Source organism: Emys orbicularis, chromosome 9 (assembly GCF_028017835.1).
Source record: "Emys orbicularis isolate rEmyOrb1 chromosome 9, rEmyOrb1.hap1, whole genome shotgun sequence".
Taxonomy (NCBI): Eukaryota; Metazoa; Chordata; order Testudines; family Emydidae; genus Emys; species Emys orbicularis.
The window spans coordinates 23,550,645-23,577,247 of record NC_088691.1 but is presented as its reverse complement, the minus strand read 5'-3'; the positions used below and the strand labels follow the sequence as shown (position 1 = coordinate 23,577,247).

General features: G+C 45.1%; 1 protein-coding gene across 1 annotated transcript in view; it reads right to left on the bottom strand.

The window, feature by feature from the left end:
* Window positions 1-26,285, bottom strand: part of HEPH (hephaestin) — a 31,744-nt gene extending 5,459 nt beyond the window's left edge. The window contains exons 1-19 of the mRNA XM_065410537.1: window positions 26,220-26,285; window positions 22,065-22,276; window positions 19,218-19,462; window positions 18,186-18,398; window positions 17,464-17,643; window positions 16,771-17,025; window positions 15,946-16,114; window positions 14,564-14,703; window positions 13,408-13,539; window positions 12,473-12,684; window positions 10,541-10,691; window positions 9,816-10,028; window positions 8,060-8,273; window positions 7,271-7,410; window positions 6,358-6,489; window positions 4,419-4,525; window positions 2,845-3,070; window positions 1,311-1,450; window positions 724-886 (exon numbers count right to left, since the gene is read on the bottom strand). Of these exons, the coding sequence (XP_065266609.1) occupies window positions 724-886; window positions 1,311-1,450; window positions 2,845-3,070; window positions 4,419-4,525; window positions 6,358-6,489; window positions 7,271-7,410; window positions 8,060-8,273; window positions 9,816-10,028; window positions 10,541-10,691; window positions 12,473-12,684; window positions 13,408-13,539; window positions 14,564-14,703; window positions 15,946-16,114; window positions 16,771-17,025; window positions 17,464-17,643; window positions 18,186-18,398; window positions 19,218-19,462; window positions 22,065-22,240 (3,208 nt within the window). The 5' untranslated portion in view covers window positions 22,241-22,276; window positions 26,220-26,285. The remainder of the gene's footprint in view (window positions 1-723; window positions 887-1,310; window positions 1,451-2,844; window positions 3,071-4,418; window positions 4,526-6,357; window positions 6,490-7,270; window positions 7,411-8,059; window positions 8,274-9,815; window positions 10,029-10,540; window positions 10,692-12,472; window positions 12,685-13,407; window positions 13,540-14,563; window positions 14,704-15,945; window positions 16,115-16,770; window positions 17,026-17,463; window positions 17,644-18,185; window positions 18,399-19,217; window positions 19,463-22,064; window positions 22,277-26,219) is intronic.
* Window positions 26,286-26,603: the final 318 nt, after the last annotated feature.

Here is a 26,603-nt window from a genome sequence, read left to right as displayed (position 1 = left end):
TCCTTGCAAAATCTGCCTCTAAAGATCTGTTTCCTAATCCTTTTTTGTATTATGTCTCTGTGGTGAATGTCACGTACTACATCAGACTGTTTCCTGGGTTCCAGCTCAGACACTGACTTTATTAAAACATGTATTTTTCAGCACTTGCTAGATTTTCTTTCTTTCTTTCTTTTTCTTCTTCTGACCTTCCTTCCATTCCGGAGAGCACCTTTGCACTCCCAAGTCTCAGTTAATTTCAGGCACCAGGGCTAGCCAGTTAGGGCTCCTGCGACTCCAATGAGGTACACGATCCTTCGATAACTTGTGGAAGGGAAGGGCATGACAAGATGCCCTTAAACTGTTCATCACAAAATAGCTTCGAATGTTTTGTGATAGATCAGAACACTTTCAGTGCGCATCTGTAATGTAGCTAGCACTTTTACTAATAACAATAGCTGGAGGATCACTGGACAGTGCTTCCAGGATAGACAACAACATAAACCTAATAATAATATCTAGGGCTGTGTAAACTCTGGGTCTGAAGTGTTTATTAGCCCCAAATACTGTTTATATGGTGTTAACAAGGAGCAGCTTAAGTTAATAACACTTTAGTTAGTTAGTGAATTACTGTGTGTGTAGAGCACTTTGACGCACTATAAGTACTAAGTATTATCATTAGCTGGAAGTACACTTAAGTTAATTAGGAAGATGACTGCATAGAGATGGCTGCTGCTCTCTCCATACCTTGTCTGGGTAAGACTCTGTAGAGTGCCTCCATGCCACCATGAATATGATCTGACACATGGCAATGAAGCAACCACGTCCCAGGGTTCCCAACCACCATCTCCACCATTTCGAAGGTCCCAGGGAACAGATCCACAACATCTGCCCGGTAGCTCTTGCCGTTCTGTCAAAAGGGGAAGGGGGATGTTAGCATGCAATGGTTCATGTATCTTTAGAGAAATCTGGTCTAGAGTAACAAGGACCTGGGGGGCAGGATCCTTCTGCCTGGAAACCTTGTTGATGCTACAGTAGTTCATAAGAGTTGTAACAAAAAGTTACCAAAAGCAACTCCAGGGTCCTAAGTGGAAAAGGAGTGTAACCTGCTAAAGCCTAAGCTTGAGATTGGTTAGCTAGAGAGATCAACGCAATACTGGGATCCCCTGGGTCTGCTTTGGGCATGTAAAATCATCTCCTCTTGCTGGTTACATGACAATGCCGCAAACACATCCAACTGCCTGAAGTTAGTTAAGGGGTCAAATGAATGTAATGGTATCCCAGCCCCAATCTTCCCTTGCTGCTGGGCTCCGCAATCAGCAGGAGATTCTCACCCTGTACGTGAAGGTCTCGGCATGAAAATGGACTGTATGCACATCGATCTCCTGGCCCATTCCCAGCAGGTACCAGTTCACCCAGTCTCCTTGGTGCATGGTCAGTCCAGGCAAGTTTGCGTAGAGCTTCCCATTGATGGCTGTGGGGTAGACAACACATTGAGAAAAGCAGAATGATGTAGATTATAAGGACCTCACAACGTGTCAGTGCAAAAACAGTTTCCCTCAAGGCAGGTTAAACCTTTCAAAGCTCAACTAGGGTCAAGTAAATCAGACATTTGTCTCTTCTGTTGTGAGATTCCCACACAGCATGATTTCCTGATGTTTTGTCAGTCACCTCCCAACTCAGCTACTGCACCTGCTTTTCAGCTGGGTTGACTGAGTCATAAAAAGGTCAAGTGACTTGTCCCAAGCGGACACTATGTCAGTGACGTAGCTTGGCTAAATCTCAGAACTCTCCTCCTTCCTGCTCTTTTGCTTTTACTACTGAAGAATATTCCATCTCCAAGAGCTGAAGGCAGCAGGAGCAGCTGGGTGCTTTTGAAGATCAGGACATGTAAATATGGTCTTTGTAGCCTAACTGCAGTTACACATGTTTAAAGTCCACTGCCCATGCACTTATGTAGCAGTGGAAACATTACAGGTCCCCGTCAACAGGCAAATTCCAGCATACTACACCTCTACCCCGATATAACGCGACCCGATATAACACAAATTCGGATATAACGTGGTAAAGCAGTGCCCCGGGGGGTGGGGTTGCGCACTCCGGCGGATCAAAGCAAGTTCGATAGAACGCGGTTTCACCTATAACGCGGGAAGATGTTTTGGCTCCCGAGGACAGCGTTCTAGCGGGGTAGAGGTGTATATGTCGTCGTACATTACTCGGAGGTGCTGGTCATTTGTAAATTGCTATTCGGTAGGATTTCATTTCCCAATTAGCACAGCAACAATGAGAGCTGCACCTTGTCTGCAAATGAAATAAGGATCGAAAACAATGAAAGAGCAGCATAATAAAGCAAGGCGGCACATAGGGAAATCTCCACTGAGGGCAATGGGAGAGGGTATGTGCTGGAGAGAGACATGTTGTGAGGCCAGGAACTTCTGGCACCTGTCCTTTACTGTTCCATCGCTGTTGCTTGGATAATAGTAATGACTAGTTGTCACCTACATACATCTGTGATTGGGGCCTTATAAATGCCACAGTAATAACAGCAACACAGGCCCTGACTCTGTGTGGTGTTGAGCAGCACTAAAGCCAAAGGAAGCACTCAGCAGGAATCAGGCCCTTGTGTATTAGACATCTGTCAGCCAATGCACAATGTACCTTACACAATTAGCAATCTAAATAACACCTACACATCCAAAAGGAGATGGCTCCTAGGTGGATTTCTAATTCTGGTAGTGGGGCCAGAAGGAGATGCAGGTCGAGAACTGACTTTCCCTATCTCTGCACCTTTGTCGATTAGGCCCATGCAAATGGCAAAGGCAGCTCTGAATGGGGCCCAGTAAAAGATGTGAAGTGAAGGCCACGCACCATGCATTTTGTTGCTTTCCACAAATTCTTCATCCTGCAGGTTGATTTTGCTCTGATTCCCATGTGCATACGTTTTCACATTTTCCTCCAGGTACCATGACTGATTTTCATCAAAAACCAGGAAGAGGAGTGCAAACTCCCTGTTGATGCCCTTCCTCTTCCCATCAGAGCCCAGCGCCCCTTTACGGCAGACCTTTAGGGGGCCTATCAGGCCACTGTACATATCCTAATAGGAAAGAGAAGAAAGTCTGAGGTGTTCAGAGATGGGGATTTTCCTCCTATCCCTCCTGCACACAGCTCCGCTACCATTCAGCACCCTGGCTTGCTGGTCCCTGTAGTACTCTCCATAAAATACATTGCAAGCCACTGAATAATCAATCGTGTGTGTGAAATACGGTCTATTGGAAATAGTTAACAGAAACGACAAGTGCAGGGCCAGATGTTAGCAGTTAATTACTGCTGTGCATTGGGTGCAACATGGAGCTGTGACTCTCCTACTGACGGTACATGGGGACGTTAAGCCACCCCATAAAAGGTACATGCATCTGCTCCATAGCTGGCCAGCTCTATATGGCAGTGCAGAATGGCCTTACCTCCTCCCTGCCCTGTTATTTGTCCCGGGGAGGGGGAGGGAAAATAGCAAAATGTGAAACTGCAGCTGATCCCTGTGCAGATGATGCCAGGTATTGGGGGAGGGCTCCTTGAACCCCCAAACAGAGCCAAGGATAGGTGCTTTAAGGTATGCAAATCAAGAGACATAATATTAATAAATAATAAATATTAATATATTTTCCATTTAATGCACTGACTGCACAAATACCTGGGTTTGGGGATAAAACACAAATGGTTTCTGTGGCTAAATGAGATACTCTACAGGCAGGATTCTCAGTTAATTAAAAAAAGAACAGGAGTACTTGTGGCACCTTAGAGACTAACAAATTTATTAGAGCATAAGCTTTCGTGGGCTACAGCCCACTTCTTCGGATGCATCTAAGGTGCCACAAGTACTCCTGTTCTTTTTGCGGATACAGACTAACACGGCTGCTACTCTGAAATCAGTTAATTAAAGTATTTTGAAGTTTAGGGGGCTTTGCTTTTTCTTGGTTAAATAAATCCATATACTGTAAAATGCTATAAATGTTCAAAGCTCCCTGAATTATCTAGGTTGACTAATTCTGGATGATTTCTTCCTTTCCAAACTTAGCTCTGAGCTGTCTAGCTAGGCAAAGCCATAACTAAGCGGGGGGCAGATGTGATAACACCATATAAATATTTGAAGGGTGTTAACGCCAAGGAGCAGGAGGAATTATTTTATGAGGGACTATATTAAGAAAGGGAGAATTTAGGCTTAATGTCAAGATCAACAATGAGATCTATTCACCTGTCGAATTGTCTCCCTAAGGGAAATGGTGAAAGCTCCATCACATGGGACAGCGCATTCTAAACTGGACCAAACTCTAAAATATATCCTACAGGGAACAGCCCCAGATTGTTTCCTAGGAGACTGTCTAGATGATCGCTAAGGCTTTTCCATCTCTAACTTGTTTTATTCTAAGATTCCAACCACATTTTACCTTTACAGGATCCACCATAGAGTAGTAAACCCAAGAAACACAGACAAAATCATTTGGTCCTGGACCGGATCTTTCAGGAACATCCCAGCGGTAAGTTACAATGTCACCTGAGAGACAAAAAGGAGTGACAGAAGTAGTAGTTGCTATTTGTACTACAGCAGCAACTAGCAGCTCCAGCCCAGCCCAGGGCCAGGATCCCTATATGCTATACAGACACAGAACAAAAACATGGTGCCTGCCCTAAAGAGCAACATTATGGCAGTCTTGTGGATATTACAGATTCTTTCCCTGGTTGTGAACAATAGACTAGAGACTCTTTCCTCCCCTTACAAACAAAGGAGGTGGCATGATGGAGATGGGGAGTGGAAAAGGATCTGAACCTCAACTTATGGAAAATCACCTCAACCTTTACCTGAATCACCCAGGACTAGCGCTCTCCAGGGAAATTCTGGCTCACTTCCTGAGAGACTTGGGGTGTCCTTTGGAAGCTTTGAAGTATATTCACAGAGGTGCCTGCCACTCTCATTCAGATTCAGCTTTTTGTTATATATTATACAGTTTTAAAAATAGAAGCTGTTTGAGAGTCTGGATGGCTTGGAGGGGCTGCGTAGTCCAGATACAGAGCCTATGAGATGCCAGCTCCAGTCAAGCCATTGGTGGCAGTGACCAAAAGTTGTTCCCTTGAGTGAGGGCTGTAAGGGAAGTGAGTTGGTCTCAGCAGTTCCTAGCAGACCGTTGTCCACATCATAAAAGAACACTATCACAACCCAATGTCACTCATTGGTCCCCTCATTGGCACTCTCATGGCCAAGCGCTAACTAGGCTCTGGACACTACACATCCCTGTGACAGAGTGCTGAGGGATGGAGAGCCAGCACTCCAGTCACTATTAGCACCAATTAGGTTCCCGGCAAAGGCCTGATTAGTCAGGGGTGTGCCTGATTATTAGGCCGCACTGGGGTTAGGAAGCTAATGAGCTAACTAGCCCATTAATAGACAAGTGATTTAAAAAGAGTTTAGGAAGGCAGAAAGAGAGGAAGAGAAAAAGAAGGCAAGGTAAGACTGACAAAGGGCATTTGCAGAGCAGAGTTGCCTTACTTTCCCTCTCCCCACCCCTCCTATTTTGGAGAAGGGATTAGAAGGTTGGATACAGTTCAAAAGAGTGGGGATATGCTATGTACTGGTGGTGGGATTAAAACACTGTAAACTACCTGGTGGTGTTTACAAGCAAGAGGGTCTCAGAGCGGTCTGTGTTTGTGGACAAGGAGGGAATGTAGCATGCTGCCCAGTTACAACTGGGGACTTGTCTGGGATTTGCCTGCATCCATTTCGAATGGATGGTGTAGGGATTTGGCAGTCTGGGTGATGGAGGGAACCCTGCAATGGCAAAGAGAGCTCCTGAAGACCTTCCAGTGATTTCCCCGTCCCCCTGCCCTTGCTTGCCTATTGATGGGCTAATTAGCCCATTAGCTTTCTAGTCCTAGTGGGACCTAATAATCAGGCACACCCCAGATCACTCAGGCCTTCTCCAGAGGATCCTAACTGATGCTAATAGTGGCCAGATTGCTGGCTCAAGCTCCATCTCTCGGCACTCTGTCACAGTCCCTCTCATTTCTAGAGATGAACCCTCCAGGGTTGGGGTGCACTGGTGTTGAGTAACCTGGGGGAGGGAATTTGCACTGCCTCTACCCAGGTTGTGTGCCTTCTGTGACTAAAGAGAGGATGTTACTGTACAGGGCTGCCAAGCCAGCACATTAGATGAACAATAAAAATACATTGCACATGAAAAGCTGGTTTCTATTCAGCTCCAATTATTTATCACATTAAAACAAACACACCAGAATAACTTCTATCCTCCTAGCTGGGTCTTTTTAATGGGTTGAGTCGTCATTGCCGTATAAACAGAAGTTAGCCCAACTAATAGCTGACTACTGACTCACCAGGCTTTGCAGCTTCCACCTGTCCATCATTCCTTTCCAGTACCCCATGCGCATGAATGGAGTAGGCTTGTGTAGCATTGTTCTTAAACACAATGTTGAGGACATCTCCAACTTCTGCCCAGATAAAAGGACCTTGAGACAGGAAGATCATACTGTGAGTGCGGCTCCCATCAATGTCCAAAAGAGAGTATTTCTCTCTATCATTTATTGAAATCACTTTAACGTAGGGGTGGGAGGTAAATTCTTCATCAATGTATCCCTCCCCCCTTCCCCAAAGTGAAGAATCATAGTTAAACCCACATTCAAGATGATCCTGAAAACTCTGATTGTGAACTCTTCAGGGCAGGGAACGTGTCTCGTTATGAGCACAGCGGGACCCAGTTCTGATCTCTGAGTGCCACCATAATGCAAATGATTCATCATCATCATCCAACTACAGTCCCCAACGGTCTGATTTAACCAGACCTGACAGTGTAAAATGGCCTGAAACTGTGACGGCTCATAGCCATAGCCTGTTCTTTTAGATTGGATATGCTGCCTCACGTTGCTTGTGCTGTACTGAAATATCCTGGAGTGAGGCAGTGGAGCTGTTGCCTCCTTAGACTCTCATAAGAATCCACAGCATGCTCCTCTGCTTCACAGTGCCTGGTTCTTTCTTTAATGATGCCACACAGAGGGGTTTCTTTCACACTTGGAGATTTCCATCCATAGCTCTCAAAGTGCTTTACGAAGGTAGGGTTTATCCCTATTGTACAGATGAGGGGGAACAGATGTGAGAACTGACTTGGCCACAGTCACACAGCCAGGCAGGGGCAAACCCAGCTCTCCCAAGTCCCAGTTCCTTGGCTCATTCTTCAGGACTAAGTCTCAGCCCTGTCTGAGTGAAAGATGCACCACTCAAATAATTGCTTACCCAATATCCCTAAATGCTCCTCATCGATGGTCCTGTTCTTGGGTATTCTGAATGTCCCATCAGTGTATTCCCTGTAAATTGCCTTCTTGTACTTGGAGCCCAGGAGTCCGTTCTCATTGCTCAGAAATTGGTTGCCATAGCTGAGAAATGCAGAGTGCTGTGTTATGTTAACACTGCTCTGTTTGCATTAAAGAAACAGCACTTCTCTGTGGGCAGAGGGTTCATTAACTGAACCAGTTTCCTCCCCGAAGAGTCCCCAGTTTCATATGACATCAGCTGAGGGAGTTGAATGGCTCTGGGAGTTGGTAAGAGGATACAGAGCCAGTGAGCCACACACTTCCAAGCCACCCATTGGAATCTGTCTCGGGATGATAGTGATCAAAGTTACCGCACTCCCATATGAGAGGTGGCTGCTCACTGGCTTACGTGAAGAGTGTTAGGGGAAGATCAGTCTATTTGGTGGTGGACAGATGTGTGCATCAAAAAACCACCACCTCAACTGGCACCAGTGAGCGGACACAGAGACGGAATTTCCCTCTCACATACAGATATGCAAGGAGCTGCAGAATACAGGGAGGGAAAACACTGCCAACATTTGGATTAAAGGGGATAATGGCCCCCGAACCCCTGATGAGGGCTGTCTGCAGTACTATGGCATGGTCAGCCAGTATCCATCCAATCAGCAGAGGTTTGACTCTCTCCAGTAAAACAGGCACTTCCTCTGTTTTAATGGGTTTTACAAAGTTTTGCCTGAAGGTGCCACAGGTTTCCCCAAGGTGCCCTCTTTACCTTTCCTGCCCAGAGATGTTGTGGTGTTCCAGCTCCCAGCTGCGATCTGGTGAGTAGTCCCACTCCACCTCTTGTGCCATGATGTAGTGTGTCCGCACCTCCTCGTATTGGGGGTCAGGAGCAGGTGCCCCTTTGCCACACTTTGAAACAGAGTAACGCGCCTTCATCCCAGACTGGTAATGGTTGCTAGTCTGACAGTAGATCTCAAAAGTGCCTAGGGGCAGCACAAACAAAAAGATCAGCTCTAAAGATCTAAGCAAGTCCTTTCCTTACCACGTGAGATGAACCGGGAAATAGCTGTATTATTTCTTATGAATATGGTGCATACCTCTGTGTGTCTGTTTATGATGTGTCTCTTGCTGTGGGGTGAGATCGAGAGTTGTTGTTAGAGGAGCCAAGCAGGAAGGCAAAACAATGGCCTAGGTAAGGAACATCCCAGCAAGCACACACACACCAGCCAAGTTATTGGCTGTAAAGAAGCTACCTGCTTGGTGCCAACAAAGCAGGGCCGGCTCTAGGCACCAGCTAAACAAGCTGGTGCTTGGGGCGGCACATTTTTAGGGGCGGCATGGCCGGCGCCAGAATGCCGCCCCTAAAAATGTGCCCTGGCCGCCCTAGCTCACCTCCGCTGCTGCTGCCGCTCGCGCGCCGCTACTCGCCCTCCCTCCCAGACTTGAGAGCCTGGGAGGGAGGGGGAGAAGCGGCGCCCGCGCCGTGGCCACTCGGAGTCTCCCCCTCCCTCCCAGGCTCTCAAACCTGGGAGGGAGTGGGAGATCCCGAGCGGCCGTTTCGCGCGCCGCTGCTCCCCCTCCCTCCCAGACTTGAGAGCCTGGGAGGGAGGGGGAGAAGCGGCGCCCGCGCCGCGGCCACTCGGAGTCTCCCCCTCCCTCCCAGGCTCTCAAGCCTGGGAGGGAGGGGGAGATCCCGAGCGGCCGCGGCGCGCGAAACGCTGCTCTCCCTCCCAGGCTTGAGAGCCTGGGGGGAGGAGGCAGGGCTGGGGATTTGGGGAAGGGGCGGAGTTGAGGCGGGGCCGGGGGTGGGGGTAATTAAAAAACGGGGGGGGCGGCCAACATTGTTTTTGCCTTGGGCGGCAAAAATCCTAGAGCCGGCCCTGCAACAAAGTTACACAGCTGTTTTGCCAAGCGTGAAAAGAGAAAGAGCAAAAGACACTGGCCAGTTAAAGGATTCATCCTGCAGAAAGGGAGGGGAAGGAAGGATTGACACAGTGAGAGGGATGAAAACAAACCCTCAGATTCAGAAAGGGGGTCTGGGATAAACTGGACCTACCTGAGCTATAGCTGGAGATGCTAAGCTTAGGTATGATAAGATGCATATGTGACCTTTTGTTTTTAAGTCATTTTCCTACATGCAGTGTTCCCTTTGGCAAATCAGTACTTTGTTTTGAAGAAGTTCTTTCTGTGTCACTGCAAATTTATCCTGTCACGGGCTGCCGGAGTGAGAGGACCGACCGGTGTCAAAACCAGTTGGGCCTGTCAGGTTAAGACAGTTGGGAAATGAGTGCTACAGCCCAAAGATCTAGTTTATGAATGGTATGGCTGGGTGATTCCACCCAGAGTGAGGGGCAGGAAGCCAGTGCTGTCCCTGCAGGGGTGCACTCAAGAGGAAGTGAAAGGGGTCTAAAGTGCAGCTCGCCCTGTAACTCTGACACCGCTTGTAGACAAATCAGCACGAGAGAACAAATATTAACATTTGAGAAAGCTGATTGGGCATCAGAGAAGATTGTGCAGGCATCTACCTTCATGATCAGGCTGCATGAGGGCGGTAGCAAACGTGTGAGGGAACAGATTGGTTGCATCTCTCCTCATCCCATTCATCTGAATAGTGTTTCCCTGGAATGCAGCTCCATGCACATCTGTGTCAGTGCCCAGACCCAGAAAGTGCCAAGACACAGTGTCCCCTTTACACACTTCCAGCTTGGGCAAGTTATAGAACATAAATCCATTAATTGCTGCAACAGAAAAGAATTAAAACCACACAGTTACACACTAGCTAGGAGGTGATCTCTGTACACACATACCTACAATGTAGAGCAACCTACGGGAATTGCATATTGCTGTGTATTCCTCAGTACAGTTCACCAGCAATTCATCCCTGGTATTTGCTTGAGTCATGCTTTTGGGCAAGCAGGACCTCATGTCCCATGACCCATTCTCCAAGACATTGTTATGTAGAGAATTGTCAAAAGAGGTGCCTTTGATGCAAATCAGAAATTTAATTCCCAAGTCCACCTGATCTCTCTCTCTCTCTCTCTCTCTCTCTCTCTCTCTCTCTCCCTCCCTCCTCCTCCCCCCCAGGGCATGTCCAAGGTACCTGTATTGGGATCCTTAGGTGCCATGGCAGTAGTTAGCTATTCCAGAGTTTTTAGGACAAGTTAAATATGGACCCACGCCTCATAGTTCTGGACCCAAACCTCATAATTCTGTCCTCACTGCCTACGTAAGAGAGAGCACAGGGCCATACCGTGCATCCTGTTGGACTCCTTGAAGCTTTCATCCTTTGTCACAAAAGCCTCTTCCTTTCTCAAATAGTATTTTATATTTGCAGATAAATACCAGCTGAGGTTCTCATCAAATACACTGAACAGGAGGTAAAATTCCTTGTCGATCCCTTTCTACAATAATAATCACAATAATGGTCATTCATTTTAAAAACCCAGAGATCACCCACACCCGTTAACTGTTAAAGTACAGGCTGCTTTGCATGATGGCAATTTCTAATTTTTTGTTTCTTAAGTTGTCCACTTCCACCTCTTAGGGGGCCAAATGCTGATCTCTTTACTCATGCTGAGTAGCACTTACTTTACAAGTGGTCCCAGAGCAGCACTGGGACCATATGTGCAGAAAGGTGCTCCTCGGCAGGAGTAAAGGGATCCGAATTTTGCCCAGACTGAAAAGTCATTCTCTCCTTCCCCCACAATCCATAGGTTCAGGTGCTGGACACTCCCCACCAGTTTCCAATAGGGTCAAATTCAGAACACTCCCCACTATGCAGGGTCTGGAGCTGGGCCCACCTCACTCCTCCCTAATACAAGATCAGAATCCAGATTTGTTTCCTACCATCAAGCCCTGAAAACTTTGTCGAGTCCAGTTTGAACCGACAGAAGCAATGAGACTTCCACAACTTCTATTGAGGAACCTATTCCACACACTAATATGTTTCCCTGTTAGGAGATCTTTGCTGATATTTAGCCAAAATTTCCATTTGCTCAGTTTCCTCCCCTTATTCTTAGTAATACCCCCTTGGACCACTCGTAATTATTTGACACTAGGATTTATTTACACCCTCAAATACCTGTAAATCGTTTATCATTATGACCTCCCCTCCACCTGCCAAGTTATACATAGTTTAATCTTTCCTCAAAATCAAACTCTCCTGCCCCTTAACCAGGTTTATTGCTCTCTTCTGAACTCTATCTAGTTTAGCCACATCATTCTGATCCAGAAAGCAAGATCTTCAAGGGAGGCTTTTAAAGCAGCTGCTTTGCAGAGTCACCAGCAATTCCCCAATCCACATTATAATGTATTCACAATCATGCAGCTAGTTTTGTCTTCTGCTGCCCCCTGTTTGTCACATGTCGGTCTGTTACTTCCGTGCTTCCTGTTCCCTTGTGTACTCATTGTGCTACCTTGGCAACACCTGTGCAAAAGTGATGAACATTTCTTCATTAAATTCCAAGGGAAAGTGTTAATCAGTCCTAGGATTTCACTTATCTCCACATCACAAAAACCTGCAGAACACCATCCATTGTATGTGCTTTTGTTGTAAAATCACCCTTTCATTTGAGTTCTTCTCAAAATGGGCTGAGTTTAGAGTAGAACCTAGCTCCATTTGAAATTCAAAATGTTCCATCTTTCAAGCAAAAATTGCACAAACCTTTAGCACAAACGGGACTGTTTTCAACTTAGTATGAAAATGATTTTCAATATTTTCAATTTTGTGGTGAATTTTTCACACACCTCTCATTAATAATAGGAAGAAGAGGAAGAAAAAGAATAGGGCATTCTGCCCTACATATATTAGGACAAATGTATCCCTGTGTAATCCCATAACTGTCAGTATAGGGTCAGACCAAGGATTTTGACAAAATCCACCTAAATGCAAAAGGTTTCCCTTTCCCTTAAATTAAACCCCAAGATTAGATTAGTCAAATACCTCAGGAATCCAATGTGTTAGGCTTCTCTCATAAGACACTTTGATGCATGAAGTTGGCATGGTTGAGGCAGCGCACGTATTCTGCCTAGATGCATTTATTCTAATCTGTGGGCCTCCCCCCGCCATGTATTTTTAATTATATTTCAGTTACCAAGGTTTTATTGGGGTCTCCGTTCTCCAGTTATTTCTTCACCACAGGACAAAGAGCCTGAATCATTGCAGTGGGAGAGCTGACTGTACCTGCTTGTTGCTGGTGTTGAGAGTCCCAGGTCTGCAGATCACCAGAGGGCCCACTAAGCCGGAACTGGTATCTTGGATGGGATTTATCGCAGAGGAGTACATCCAGGTCAGGCAAGGAGGGTCATTGGCAGTGGGTCCAACGTGCTGTGGTACAGTCCAGTGGTATGTGAAGTTATGGAGAGGCTCAACTGAAGCCCCATTCCATGACAGACCTTTAAAACACAAGATGCTGATATGTATTCATGTATACAGCCCCTTTGGCAAGCTCTGCAGCACTTCAGTGTCATCTGCTACTGTGATTCATTTCACTCACCACCAAAGGACAGCCACCTCTGGGGTAGAATGGGGCAGCCATTATATATCTCAGAAATATAGTAGGGTCATATTTACATATTACTGGACATACATGTGTGGGCAAATTTATTGTAGGTGTCATGACAGAGGTGGGCCTGATGGCATGAAATAAAGAAATATATCCAATTAAATCCTCAGGAGAATTTTGGTAGGTGGAATATAGCTACCCAAATTACAGTGTGACCAGGGATATATACCTCTGCTCTTGAAAGAAGTGTCATAGGATCTTTAGGGGCCAGAAATGGTCAGCACCATGATTTCATCTCTCCTCCAAGAGATAGTATCTCCAGCACCACCTCCTCTCTGGTGCCATGCTGGGCAGTGATTCAATGATAGGTCAAAGGGAAGAACATCCCCTACTGCATCACCAATCCCACTTCTCATGGTACACTAGCTGAGCAGGCCATCAGAGAAGTTGTGCAGGCATCTACCTTCATGATCAGGCTGCATGAGGGCGTGGTCAGCTAGTGTGGTTGGAGAGGACCACCACCCAATGGGGTGTGGCTGCAGACTGTGGAACCATACCACAGGGGTTGTCACTGCCTCAGTTTAGAAAGAGGGGGTGGGATGAAGTAACAAACCATCATGGTACAACGTTCCTTCCCACTTCTTTCCATAAAGCACACCATGGGGCTGGATACTGAAGGGCCAAGAGGCTTTGTTAGCAAATGTCACCAAGACAGTGTCTCCCACTTCGGCTTTTATCACTGGACCTGCGCACAGAGAGAGAGAGAGAGAGAGAGGATAATGGAGTGATTTCCAAGATAACTGGACAAAGCAGGCTATCAATGACAATTTTCTACCCAGAGTTCACAGCCACAGATGACTAACAACAATGGGCATAGCAGAAGTGCCAGCTGTCTGGTTTTGGCCATGCTAAGTAGGACTGCTGGCCCTTCAGGCAGACTGGTATTCGGGGCAGAGAGCGGGGAACTATTTAAAGGTAAAATAGCTTGAAGTTTGAGAGAATTCAGTGAAGCAGTTACGCCAGGCCCAAAAGGCTGGGATTAAATGGGAGGGAGAGCTACCCCCTACTCCTTAGCTGGTGCAGTGAGAATTCCCGCTCCTGATTTATGTCCTGTTCCTACTCACAACTCCCTGATCCTACTTTAAATCAGTGACCAAAGCTCCACTGACTTCAGTGGGACCGGATCAGGCCTTTCGTCTCCCTAATGGCCTCTATGAGAACTAACCCCAACCAGCCAGACTAATCAATCTATTAATACGGGCTAATCTAATCTACTCTACCCTCCATGCATGATTCATTCGCTCTCCAAGTCCCACTCCTTTTGTCTCGGCATTATCTGATCACAAAGAGCACTGCCAGCTTCTCCCGGGAAGAAGTTTCTAAGCAGAAAGTGGGGTTTGCATTGTGTCCTGAAGACACAGTCAGAAACGCATAATCAGAAGGTCAGTCAGACCAGCTCTTTGCTGTGATTTGTTTAGTTAGAGATAGGGGTATAATATGTTCCTTGCCCCTTCCTGGTAGCTTCCAAAGGTTGCTGCGGCAGAACAATACTGGGTCCCCCCCAATCACAAGACCACCCCACCGCCCCCCAGTATAGGTCTTCCTTGCTCTAAAGAGCTGCAGTGTAATGTCATGCAGGAAACACGTCCACCACAGAAGTTATTACTGCTAGGAATTATGGGACAGTGCCAGCCAATCAGCATTTTTGGTGCTGATAGATCATTCTAGAAGGTGCTGTAAGAGGGTTTATGTTGCCAGACAATCCCTACCAAGTATCCCAAGATACGTCTCTTCTTCTGACCGTTGTTTTTCTACCCGGAACGTTGAATCAGTATATTCCACATACTTGGCCTTCCAGTAGGTTCCCCCAATCCGCCTGGCGCTATGCTTGAAGAACTGCTCAGAAGAGCTAAACACAGAGAACAAATTTCATGTCCTTTTACAAAAAGGCAAACTCCCCTGCCCCCATCAGAGCAGTGACAGCAGCAGCTCTCAGCTCTGCAGCCCTTCAAATTGAGTCAAAACCTCTGATTTTGAAAACCCAGCAGTGCCAAGTATAATAATGCCGTTTGGTAGCACTTTTCATCCGGGAGTGTGACAAAGCCCTTTACAAACTGATAGACAGACTTCATGTAGGGATCAGCTCACTCTTCCCAGGAACACGGCCAACTCTCTGGTGGAACATGGCCGCTGTTTAATAGTTACACAGCAATTCTGTACAACAGTTTGGGGTCAGGATGTACAGAATAGTATATCCAAATGAAACTGCAGTACTGACTCAGAGGGAATGATGCCCTCTATTGAATCAACACCACTTCAACAACACTTTCCATGGAGGTCTTAGGAAAGCACTATGAGAATTGGGATGTTTTGGGTAGTGTCAATCCTAACTCTAAAAGAAACACACATGAAATGAAAAGAAAATGAAATGAAATGGAAAATTCCAAAATGTGCCCTCCAGGAGAAGCCGCAGAGTCTAGTGGAGAGAGCACAGAGCCTGGGACTCTTGAGGTCCAACCACGGCTCTGCTACTGGCTCACTGTGTGGTGTGTTGGGCACGTCACTTAACCACTGTGCATTTCAAGTTTTCCCATGTGTAAAAAATGGGCATGACATTTACCACCTCCCAGGGATGGGTGTGAGAATTCATTAATTTCTATTTGCAACATGTTCTGAAAATATTAAACACCCTTATATATGCTAAATATTATTTCAGCTGTTCGGAATGAAAGGATGTAAAACTCTCAAGAGAGCTATTCATTTCAATCGCTCTGCATTTGCTGCTAGATTTCACACAGAAGGCTAGATGGAAGCTGAATGTAAATCTGTAGTCCACCTATGCCACCCTGTGTCTGCCACTGGACTTGCTTTTTTAATCGTACCTACATTCTTTTATCAAACTTGCAGGCTTCTTGCTAAATCAAGTACAGTGAGTAAAGATGGAACTTGGAGGCAACTGTGATGTGTCCCTCAACCATACAGCATGCTGGGACACCTGGAAGCTTTGTGAATGTATTTATGTGACTTGCATGTTAAACCATTCCGTTGAAAAAGGCGTTCCAAATTTCCTTGAGAGTGTTTCTGTCAAGCTCATATTCCAGACAATGGCTACAGATTTAGTACAGTGCCTTGCATGCAAAAACCCTCTTACCTGCCTGGCTCCTGCAGACTTTTCCCTGTGCTCTGGTCAAGCCCCGAGGGTCCATAATTCCACTGTACTTCCTTTGCAGCTATATAGTATTTCCGAACTGTCCCGTTCATGGAGGACTCCGGAGTTTTCTGAGAACACTGTCTGACTTCATAGACTGCTTCCATTCCAGCTGCACATGGGAGAAGCAAATGCACACTTAACTCCTGTCTGCCACTCTGAATGGAAGGTGGACAGGGGACCTATTTCTACAGTGCACCACCCATTCCCTTTGCCCAAGTCACTGAGCCCAGTTGTCCCAAATTGTGCATGGCTGGGAGTGAGTGTTTAGGCAATTGCTTCACAGGGGAGAGTTTTCTTTTCCAGCAGGCATGGGTTCCTACCATAAATACAGGGCATTGCATTAGGGTGGTCGGTGAACAAAAATAGCCCTCAGCCACCCCCATGTGTACCATATAGGTACAGCCTGGAGAAACTACAGGTCCCAGCATGCAGTGCTCCACTTTGATGTAAAGCACCTTCTGCAGCACCACCAGCTGCTCCAGTCCTGTGATATTCAGTGCTGAACAAGAGATGTCACATCTGGCATCTGTAATCCCTGTAGGCTGCACCTGCATATTAAAGACCAGGGTGGCTATAACTCACAAGTTTTATGCAATATAGGGGGAGCCATCAGATCAAACCATTGATTACCCAGCAGGGGAAGTCCTTTTACCATGGGACATTGCCCACAAGACTGTTCTGCTTCATCCCGTAGTGTCAAGGGGCCACAGTGGGGAAGTGAATGGGGGCCACAGGGTGCAGGACAGATTCCAGACTGTGCCTTACCTTGCAGGTGATTGTTGACCTGACAGCTCAGAAGCCATCTCCCAGTGCTACTGGGGATCATGTCAGCTGTAACAAAAGTGGCTGGAAAGAGGCTGGCCACGTCGGACCTGTGGCCTCTGATGGTGAGTGTCTGTCCATGGAAGAAGGCTGTGTGAACGTCAGTCTCACTGCCCATCCCAAAGAGGTGCCATGCCACGTGATCCCCAGCACACATTGTCATCTCAGGCAGGTTCCCATACACATAACCATTAATAGCTGTAAAACCAAGTGAATCAGAAGCAGAGATCAGGAAGGGAGTGGAGGTAGGGTTCACAGCTCCATCCTGCAGGTCCCATTACAGAAACACGGGACATTCAGAAAAAAGGTCTCAACAGAACACCTTTCCCTTCTCCTGCCCAATCCCGGTGAGCCTGCTTCCATAAATCATTTTCTAACATGGATCTTATTCTGGACATCAGATTAATGGCCACACGTTCACTGAAGGTAAAAGCCAAAACCCTGACAAAAATTATGATTGTTTTGATGGTGCTGATATGGCTGCCCCTATGATGGGGCATCTTTCAGCACAAGGTCTCACTGGCTTCTCAAACCATCCCTGCACACATCAGATGAGACTGCACTTCACGGTATCAGGGAAGGAGCTCCTCAGGCATAGATTGACTGGGCAAAGCCAGTGTGAAAGGTGGCACCCACCATGCATTCTGTTGCTCACTTGGAACTCCTCATCTTCCTTATCAACAGATTCTGGGTCTGTGCAGAATAATGCAATATTCTCATCCAGATGCCAGCTCAGATTCTCATCAATCACGCTGAACATGAGAAAGAAATCAAGGTCCACGTCATGCCGTCTTTGAGATGTGCCAGTCAGAGCTCCTAGGGCAAGAGAGAGGATGAGTGATTTTCCAGCCCAGACTATCACTGAGGTCTGCCAATGCACCTCACCCTAGACCTGCAGTACTCCCTGCTATTCCATTCCTAAATTCCAATGTGTCTCACTTCTGATTTACAGCACCTCCTGCGCTCCCAGATCTTTCAATAGTGTTGTCACTCTTGCTGAAATCCTGTAGGGTTTGGAGGAGGTTTGGGGGCTTTGTCTTTCTTTCTTTCTTTCTTTTTCTTTTTTAATATGTACAAATGGGGTCTTGAATAAGATCCCTGCACTAATTTCCACTTGTGCATTTGAACTGATCCACAGAGCTGAGAAGTTAATGTACTAACTCTCTAAGCAACAAAGAAATAACAATCAGAATCAATCTAGAAATTGAGAACTATCTCAGATTACATATAAGTTCCACGTGAACTAGAGAGCTGTCTAACAAAGCATCACTGCTTGCCTTATCATAACTGAGATCATTGCAAAGTCTTCAGTATGTGTGAAGCTGTAACTCTGAGCTGTCTTTCCCCTGAGGTTTTACCTTCTTTGCATGTCAGTAATGGCCCAATCAACCCAGAAGCAATGTCCTTCGGTGCATCAGTGTGAGAGTGGTAGACCCAGGTCAAGCAGGTTGGGTCGTCAGCCACCGGGCTGTGAGCTTCAGGGACAGTCCAAGTATATGTGTGATTCCCTCCTGGTGGAACAGCATCATCCTTCTTCTGATCCTGTGAGGACACATCGGGGTACAGGGACCCTGGAATAATTGAGCAATCACAGCATCCATTCAAGTTTGGCAGAGAGTATATAACATATAAACATGTACTGCATTTCTCACACTAGATACAGCACAGATCGCTGCAAGTTACTTTTACCACTTCTGTAGCACCTTTCAAATTAAGATTCACACCACATAAGTAATGTAATCATCATTTTTCCAATGGGCAAATTGAGGCATAGAGAAGTTAAGTGACTTTGCCCAGTATGCTGGTGGCTGAGCCAGAAAGGTGACTTGTGGTCCCATGTTCTAAAAATTGCTTCTTTATATTCTCATTGGAAAACAGAGAACTGTGCTGTTTTCAGTTCAAATCTGCAGTATCTCAGAAATAGTTCCTTTCTAAATTCTCTGGGACTATTTCAAACAGTGACTCTCTGTTCTGATATTCTATCTTTCCTGAGGCACCTACAAGATTCATCACATTAAAGACATCTAAATATGCGTAGCACTATAATATAAACATTTATTAGCTACTAGCTTGCTGTTCCTCAGCTCCTGTATTCAGGCAATGAGAGTGTTACTAAGATTGCGTTCTTTAGGAAGGAATTTGGACATTCTGTTAAGGAGTTCATGTTTGGAAAAAGTGCGTCCATCTCAGATGGTACCGTACTGCTTAGGAACCCGATAACCCGGCATCCGGTGGCATTGCTAAAAGCCTACCTAACTATACCAGTTTTCCAGGTGATATTGCTTTGAGCCAACCCAAACAAGACCCCTTCTCAGCTGGCTTTGCTTTCCTATATACTCCTAAATTCACAGTGGGGAAACTGAATCTGAACTCAGCAGGGGCTCATTTACCTTCTGAGTCCTTCTTGTAGAAGACGCCATGAGGATGGACCGTGTGTGGCCGGTTGGCAAAGTTTTTTAGGTGCACGGTAATGGTGTCACCCACTTCTGCTCGTATGATGGGCCCAAGAAATCCCAGCCAGGCAGGTTTGGGGATCTCTCTTGTATACGTGGAGTCTGAGTATTGCTTATACACAGATTTTTTGTAAGTGCTTCCCACCCTGTCCTTGCCAGACTGGAGGAATGTAGAGGCTTCTCTGTTAAATTCAAAACAGGATAACAGATCGTGAATAATATGCCATCTACTACAGCTGCATAACATGGACACCTATTGTAATTCTCTCAGCTGACTCCTAGAGTCTCTGCCGTGCCAGCGCTCTATCCCTACTCCTAGTCCAGCATCGTGCTTCCTCTTCCAGGACCCTATGGCAGCGCTGGGAATGTAATCTGACTGGACAATAGCACTGGCCTCGCTCCTCTTGTTTGGTTTTTGAGCGTTGTAAAATATGAGAGGAACTGACACAATGTAATAGATCAGCACATCAGACCATCTAGTTTGAGACTCGGTCTCTGGCTACGGTCAGTGCTGAATGCTTCAGGGGAAGACCTGACACAGTCCCCCTAAATGTATTTAACTGTGGATGCTATACAATGGTGGGAAATTTCTTTCTTATCTTGTGATCATTTTATGCACTAAAGAATGAAAGTTGAGAGCCCTAGTGATTGCCATCCTACCTATTGTTCTAATCCTTTAAATCTATTTCAGTGCTTAATTCTAGTGCAGACTGGAGCTATGCTCCGTGAGTTGCAAGGGGAAAAAAAAATCTCCTGAGCTCTCTCACAAAGACTGACACAAGAAAAGAGGGTGAGTTTCTAGTCAAAAGCCGATGTGAAATATTAGTGGAAAGAGTAGTGAGCTCAGGCTGATGTGTCCCCAGCACATATCTAACCTTCAGAGTTTAAACCTCTTACAAGTGTCCAACGGTCAATACACCAGTGGATTGCTTTTTTTTTTATCATTTCCTACTAGATGATAGGTGAATCTTGGCTCAAGTATTAGTGTGTCAGGTCAAGGACAGTGAAGATATTTTTTCCTAGGAGTCATCATTGCTGCAGCAATAAAAATAGTCCTGGCACATGGGCAAATAGACAAACTGTTCTGTATGGGCTCAGTGCTGTACCTCTGAAGTCAACCCCGAGCTTTGTCATTCACTTAATAGAGCAGGGTGGAGCTGTAGGTATGCAGCTCAGAGCTGCACCACATCCACAGAGTCACTCCTGCAGCCAGCTCTTCTATGTAGCAGGGCCAGAGCAGATGTTTTAAAAAGGGATAAGAGTGACTTAAATTTTATGCAATCTTATAAAAATTATATAATGTAGTGTAATAAATGGTAGCTCTTATTTAGCACTTTTCATCTCAAAGTGCTTTATGAAGGAGATCAGTATCATTATCCCTGTTTTAGAGGCCCAGGGAGGGAAAGGGACATGCCCAAGGTCTCTCTCTCTCTCTCTCTCTCACTCACACACACACACACACACTCTCTCTCTCTCTCTCTCTCTCACTCAAAAGGTTGAAGCTGTTTCCATTTCAAAATGAAAAGCCCTGATGCTCTTTCAATAGTTTTTGTGATTTATTCTACCCCCCCCCCCGAAAAATTCAAAATGTGTCTGAAAAATACTGACATTTTGCCAGCCTGATGCACGTGTGATCTAAATAGTTATAGAAAAAAATCTGTTTACTGCAAATCTAGTTTCATTTTCAAACCTAGGCCATATTTTCAACTAAAAAACTTTTCCTTCTAAAATTTTTAACTAGTTTTATTATTTATTTCCCTGTGGAAATGAGTTCCACAGACTAATTCTATGTTTAATCTCAGTGACTGTCTCTTTGTTCTTGTATTATTATGAGAGAAGGTGAATAGAAACAAGATTTACCCTCTCTAAAATATTCATTATTTTATATATATTTTCTATTATGTCCCCACTTATTTGTCTTCTTTATAAACTAAATAGTCCCAACCTATTAAATATCTCCATATATGGAAATCTTTCCAGGCCTCTGATCATTTTTGTTGCCTTTCTCTGAACCATTTCTATTTCTGCTGTATGCTTTTTGAAATAAGTGATCCAATTGTACAAAGAATTCATGGTGACAGTGTAGCACTGAGAAAGCTTGGTCAGGAAATGGATTTTATTTACCATGAAAAATTTCAACAGGAAATGCACAATTTTCATTTTCAGAGAATGTTTTTTCAGAATTTTTCTTAAGTTGTGATTTAAAAGACTTGGTTTAGTTTGGTTTAGTTTTTTGTTTTTGAAAACCAGAAACCAAATATGTTTTTTTTTATTATTACTGAAAGCCAATTTTTTCTGTTTTCAGGCTTTTGGGTTTTCAACAAAACACTGCACATTTTTGATGAAAACATAAGCTTTCTTGCAAAAATGTCCACTTAGTCAAAAAGGTATTTTTTTGTCAAAATACATTTTTGACGAGCTCTAACCGCCTGTGTACATAATGGCATAAAATTCTCAGGCTTCAAGGCACATAAACAGATCACCAGCTAGGGTCAGGAAGAAATAAACCCTATGATACAGCATCGTGCAATGGGGTGCATTCTAAAGGGTTTGCACTTTCCTCAGAAGTATCTGGAATTGGTCAATGTATATTGGACTAGATTGATGATTGGCCTATCCCAACGTGATAATTTCTATGTTCCTATGATAAAAACAGGTTAACCATTAAGCCAATAAAGATCAGATATGTGACAACGTCAACTGCTTGCTTAATAAAACTTCTTGCATAAACCTCCAGAGCCATTTGCTTTTTTAGACTCAAATACTTATAGTTGTTAAACATACGGGTCATCTTTAATGCTTTGGCCTGTGATTATGTTCTTCCCTGTTGGAGCATAATTCCATTCCACCTCACAGATACCCAGGTAATAGACTCTGGTGGCACCTTCAGCAAAGATGGGCAACAGCAGCAAATGAAGGAAAAACAGAGACTGAGGCAGCAGTTGCCAACAAGATTCCATCCCAGCTCGAGGTGAAGGCTCTTCAGGAGCAGGCAACTGCTTTTTTGGAAAAGAAACAAAAAAAAAAGAGTCTGGAGTAATGGGACAACAAGCAGGCTTTGACTCTCATAACTTAGTCCTAGGCAGTGTGGTTTGAAGGTACAGGATGTTCTGAGAACATGGGGAGGAATCAACATGTAAAAACTTCTGGGGTCACCATTTAATTATACCAGAATGAATGGAGAAATTACAAGGATTCTCAGCTCCCATGCTTCAAGCATAAGGTAGTCACCGGCTCCAGGATGAGAAAAAAAATCCTCCATCCACCCCCCCCCACCCCACACACACACCCTGGTCTATTAACGTACAGCAAAGTGTACTGAAGGAGTTATACCTTCCTCAACAGCATCTGACACTGGCCACTGAAGGAGACAGGGCAATGGACTATGGACAATTGGCTTGTCCTACTGGGGTAATTCCTATAAGGTGGAGAGAGGCTTGGCATGCCTAAAAAACCCTATCTCTCATGCTGACCTAGCCAACTTTCTCAAGTGTTTCATTGGATCGTATTCTTCTAAACTGCTTGTTCTGTAGTTTTGGGTCATGTTGCTGTACACTATAAAACAACTACTGTGCTTCGCTGTGGGTGTTTGTACTGCTATGGTGGGTTAAGTGGTCCTTGTAAATCTGTTTCTAATATGCTTTGGGGTCCTTCTGAATAAAAAGCACTATAGGTTATCATTGCCTTTACTAGCCCTCCAACTATCTCTTGTGCTAACATCGAGAGCTAATGGATAGAATCCTGAACCAATTCATCTGTCCCCAGAAATTAATGGTAACTGGCAGAAGTGATTGTTAATCAATCCCAGATAATCATTCACTTTACAAGGCTGAGCTTTTCACTGCTGGAAAACCCCTCTTTGTGATATAGCCAAATGTGTGACCTGTTCCCACACATTCCTCTGCTCCAACTGAGAGCAGTCTCTGAACTCGTGAGAAATTTCTACTCTACAATCCAATAATATGTAAGTCTTATAGTGTTTTTCATCAGTAGCTTTCAAAGCGCTTTGCAAAGGAGATAAGTATCATACCCATTTTATAGATGGGGAAACAAAGGCAAAGAGAAGTGAAATATCTTGCCCAAGGCCTCCCAGCATGCTACTAGCAGAGCTAAGACTAGAACAAAGGTCTCATGCTACTGCTCCATCCACTAAGCCACACTTAAGGTAATTATTAGCTACTTGGAAATGAAAGGACTGTGTTTACATACACTCATGCTGTTCTTTAAAATAGATTTCAAATCAATTTGTTAACTAAACTGTACATGTGCTATTCAACACACACACAAATGTCATGTTGAATAGAGAGAGGCAGCGGTGACCAGCCAAGAGGAGGAATAGATGGTGTAAGAAGCTGGATTAGCTTGAAACCTCTTACCCTATTAACATTGATCGCGGAGAAAGGGTAATCTGTTGACTCATCTAAGAAGTGGCTCATTAGCCACCTGGATATAAATGAGGTGGCAGTGGCTATCTAGGGGAGAGGATTTCTGGGATGTGATTCTGCAGTCCTAAAGGGATACCTAAGAGCAGTCAAATGTGGAGAGAAGGTTTAGGCTAATCTTTATATTTTGTTCACACAACCAGATTTCAGGAAGAGGGTGAGTTTGGACTTTATATCCAGTATGGATAGTGGTTTTAAAGCAGATTGGGAAAGGAGCCACTTATAGGTGGGTCACTTGTTCTAGAAATCCAATATGACAGCATTAGTTGGTTTACTGAATACATTTTACTTGCATGGATGTCCACCTAAAACTAAACTTCCAGTGAATTGTCCAGCCCTAATGCAAAAACCTGAAATGGAATCTTTGAGATTACCTCTCTTTTTGGGATCTTTCTTTCAAAGACCAGGCCAGGAGCAAAGTAGGGGTTTGATTTAGGATACTACACGTTCCTGTGCTCTATTTCTATGACATGGTGAAGCAGCTTATCTCAACTCAGATTCATAGGGCCTGATTCTGTTATCACTCACACCTATTTTACCATGGTGCAACCCCATTGGCTTCTAAGGAGTTATTCCTGATTTTACACTGGTGTAAAAAAAAAAATCAGAATTGGGTCCATGAACTAAAGGAGAGAAAACAGACGTTTCAACTCCCTTATTCTAATCACCTCTGAAATAGATAAATCTGTTTAGACACTAAAACATACATTAAACATCTTAAAGCCAAACATTGTTCTCTGATACTATAAGAAATGCATATAAAGGAAGAAAACTACTATTCTTTACTTCTCTACTTGTGGCATGCGAAACTCCATATTATCAAGTTAAACCAGTCGCTGTCTTGACTGTCACACTTCCACCACTAAGAAACCTCTACCCAAGAAAAAGAAGATATCTGCTGTTTTACTTACTCTGTTGAGCTGGGTTAGAAACAGGCAATGTTGAACAGGTTAGTCATTCCTGAGACTCTTCTTTAAATGCCTAGAGCATTGTAGAAATAATGAACCTGGAAATATCCATATATGCAGAGGGGGCAAAGTCCAGGTTATAAAGAAGGGAGATGCCTAGCCGTTAATTGATAGGTCTGGGCTGTGGGTTGTCTCAGGAATGTACTAGAATCATAGAATCATAGAATATCAGGGTTGGAAGGGACCTCAGGAGGTCATCTAGTCCAACCCCCTGCTCAAAGCAGGGCCAATCCCCAACTAAATCATCCCAGCCAGGGCTTTGTCAAGCCTGACCTTAAAAACCTCCAAGGAAGGAGACTCCACCACCTCCCTAGGTAACACGTTCCAGTGCTTCACCACCCTGCTAGTGAAATAGTGTTTCCTAATATCCAACCTAGACCTCCCCCACTGCAACTTGAGACCATTGCTCCTTGTTCTGTCATCTGCCACCATTGAGAACAGCCGAGTTCCATCCTCTTTGGAACCCCCTTTCAGGTAGTTGTAGGCTGCTATCAAATCCCCCCTGAATAGTCATGATGTGAGCAGCCTGACTGGCTATATTCAGGTCACAAATACTACAGAAATGCCCACGTAGGCATCACCCATAATTAGGGCCCTCCCAAATTCGCAGTCCACTTTAGTAAATTTCATAGTCATAGGATTTTAAAAATTTGAAATTTCATGGTGGTGTAACCATGGGGATCCTGATCCAAAAGGGGGCATGGGGGTCCCAAGGCTATTGTAGGGGGGCTGTGGTATTGCCACTCTTATTTCTACACCGCTGTTGGCGGCAGCACTGCCATCAGAGCTGGGTGGTCAGAGAGCGGTGGCTGCTGGCTGAGCACCCAGCTCAGCAGCGAGCGCTGCTGCCAGCAGCAGCACGGAAGTGAGGGTGGCATGGTATGGTACTGCCACCCTTACTTCTGTGCTGCTGCTGGAGATAGGTCTGACCTGGCCCTGGGAGCGGCTCATGCAGGACTTCCTCTTCCTCTGCCCCTCTGCAGCCCAGGTGGGACTAGCAGCATGGTAGGAGCCCCTGGCTGGGGTGCTCCCCCGAGTTCGGGGGGGGTGGGGTGGGTGTAAAAGAGGCCTTGAACTGGCTGTATGTATGGGGTGGGGATGGTGTGACCAGTAGGTGGTTGCCTACACTGCCCACCCATAAGGCTGGCTCTGCCTTCCCACCCCCCAAATGATGCCTTCAGAGCTGGGTTCCAGGACAGTAGCCACCACTCTCTGGCTGCCCAGCTCTGAAGGGAGCTCAGAAGTAAGGGTGGCAATACTACAACCCACTTACAACAGCCAGATTTCACAGGGGAGACCATATATCACGGTCTGTGACACTTTTTTCATGGCTGGGAATTTGGTAGGGCCCTACCCATCATTTAAAAATAATACCTGCACATCCATGTTTGTTTTGCTTTCAGCTTTTAAAAGCTACCGCAACCTCTCCATATAGCACCATATCTGAGGATTAATTATGAAACAGGAAACCAGGTATGTTTTTTTTTTATGGCAGGGAGGAAACAAATTGTATTAATATAGTTAATTACATGATAGGAGAAAGGCAGTGCAGATAACAGATACCACACAGTAGACACTCCCTGTTCTTTCTTTTTCTTTCTCTTCCTCATGCTTTCATTCAGACGCCAACTGGGTACTGGGGCCTCTTCCACTTTGCCCCTTGTTCATCTTTCCTGCTTCGCCATACTTGTTAAAATGCCTCAGTGGGTCCCAGTGTGCTAAATTAATTTGCTGCAAGCAACAGAAACAATTATATTATTAATGCACATAAGCCTGGGCAGCTGGGACTAAGTAACCTGGTACTTCAGCTGCAAAAACACAGGCTTCTACCACTTGAGCTGTCAGAACTCCTTTACCTAATGCTAGTAATAGGTCCTAGCGTCTTGTTTTTAAATTAATTCCCTAGCACAGCC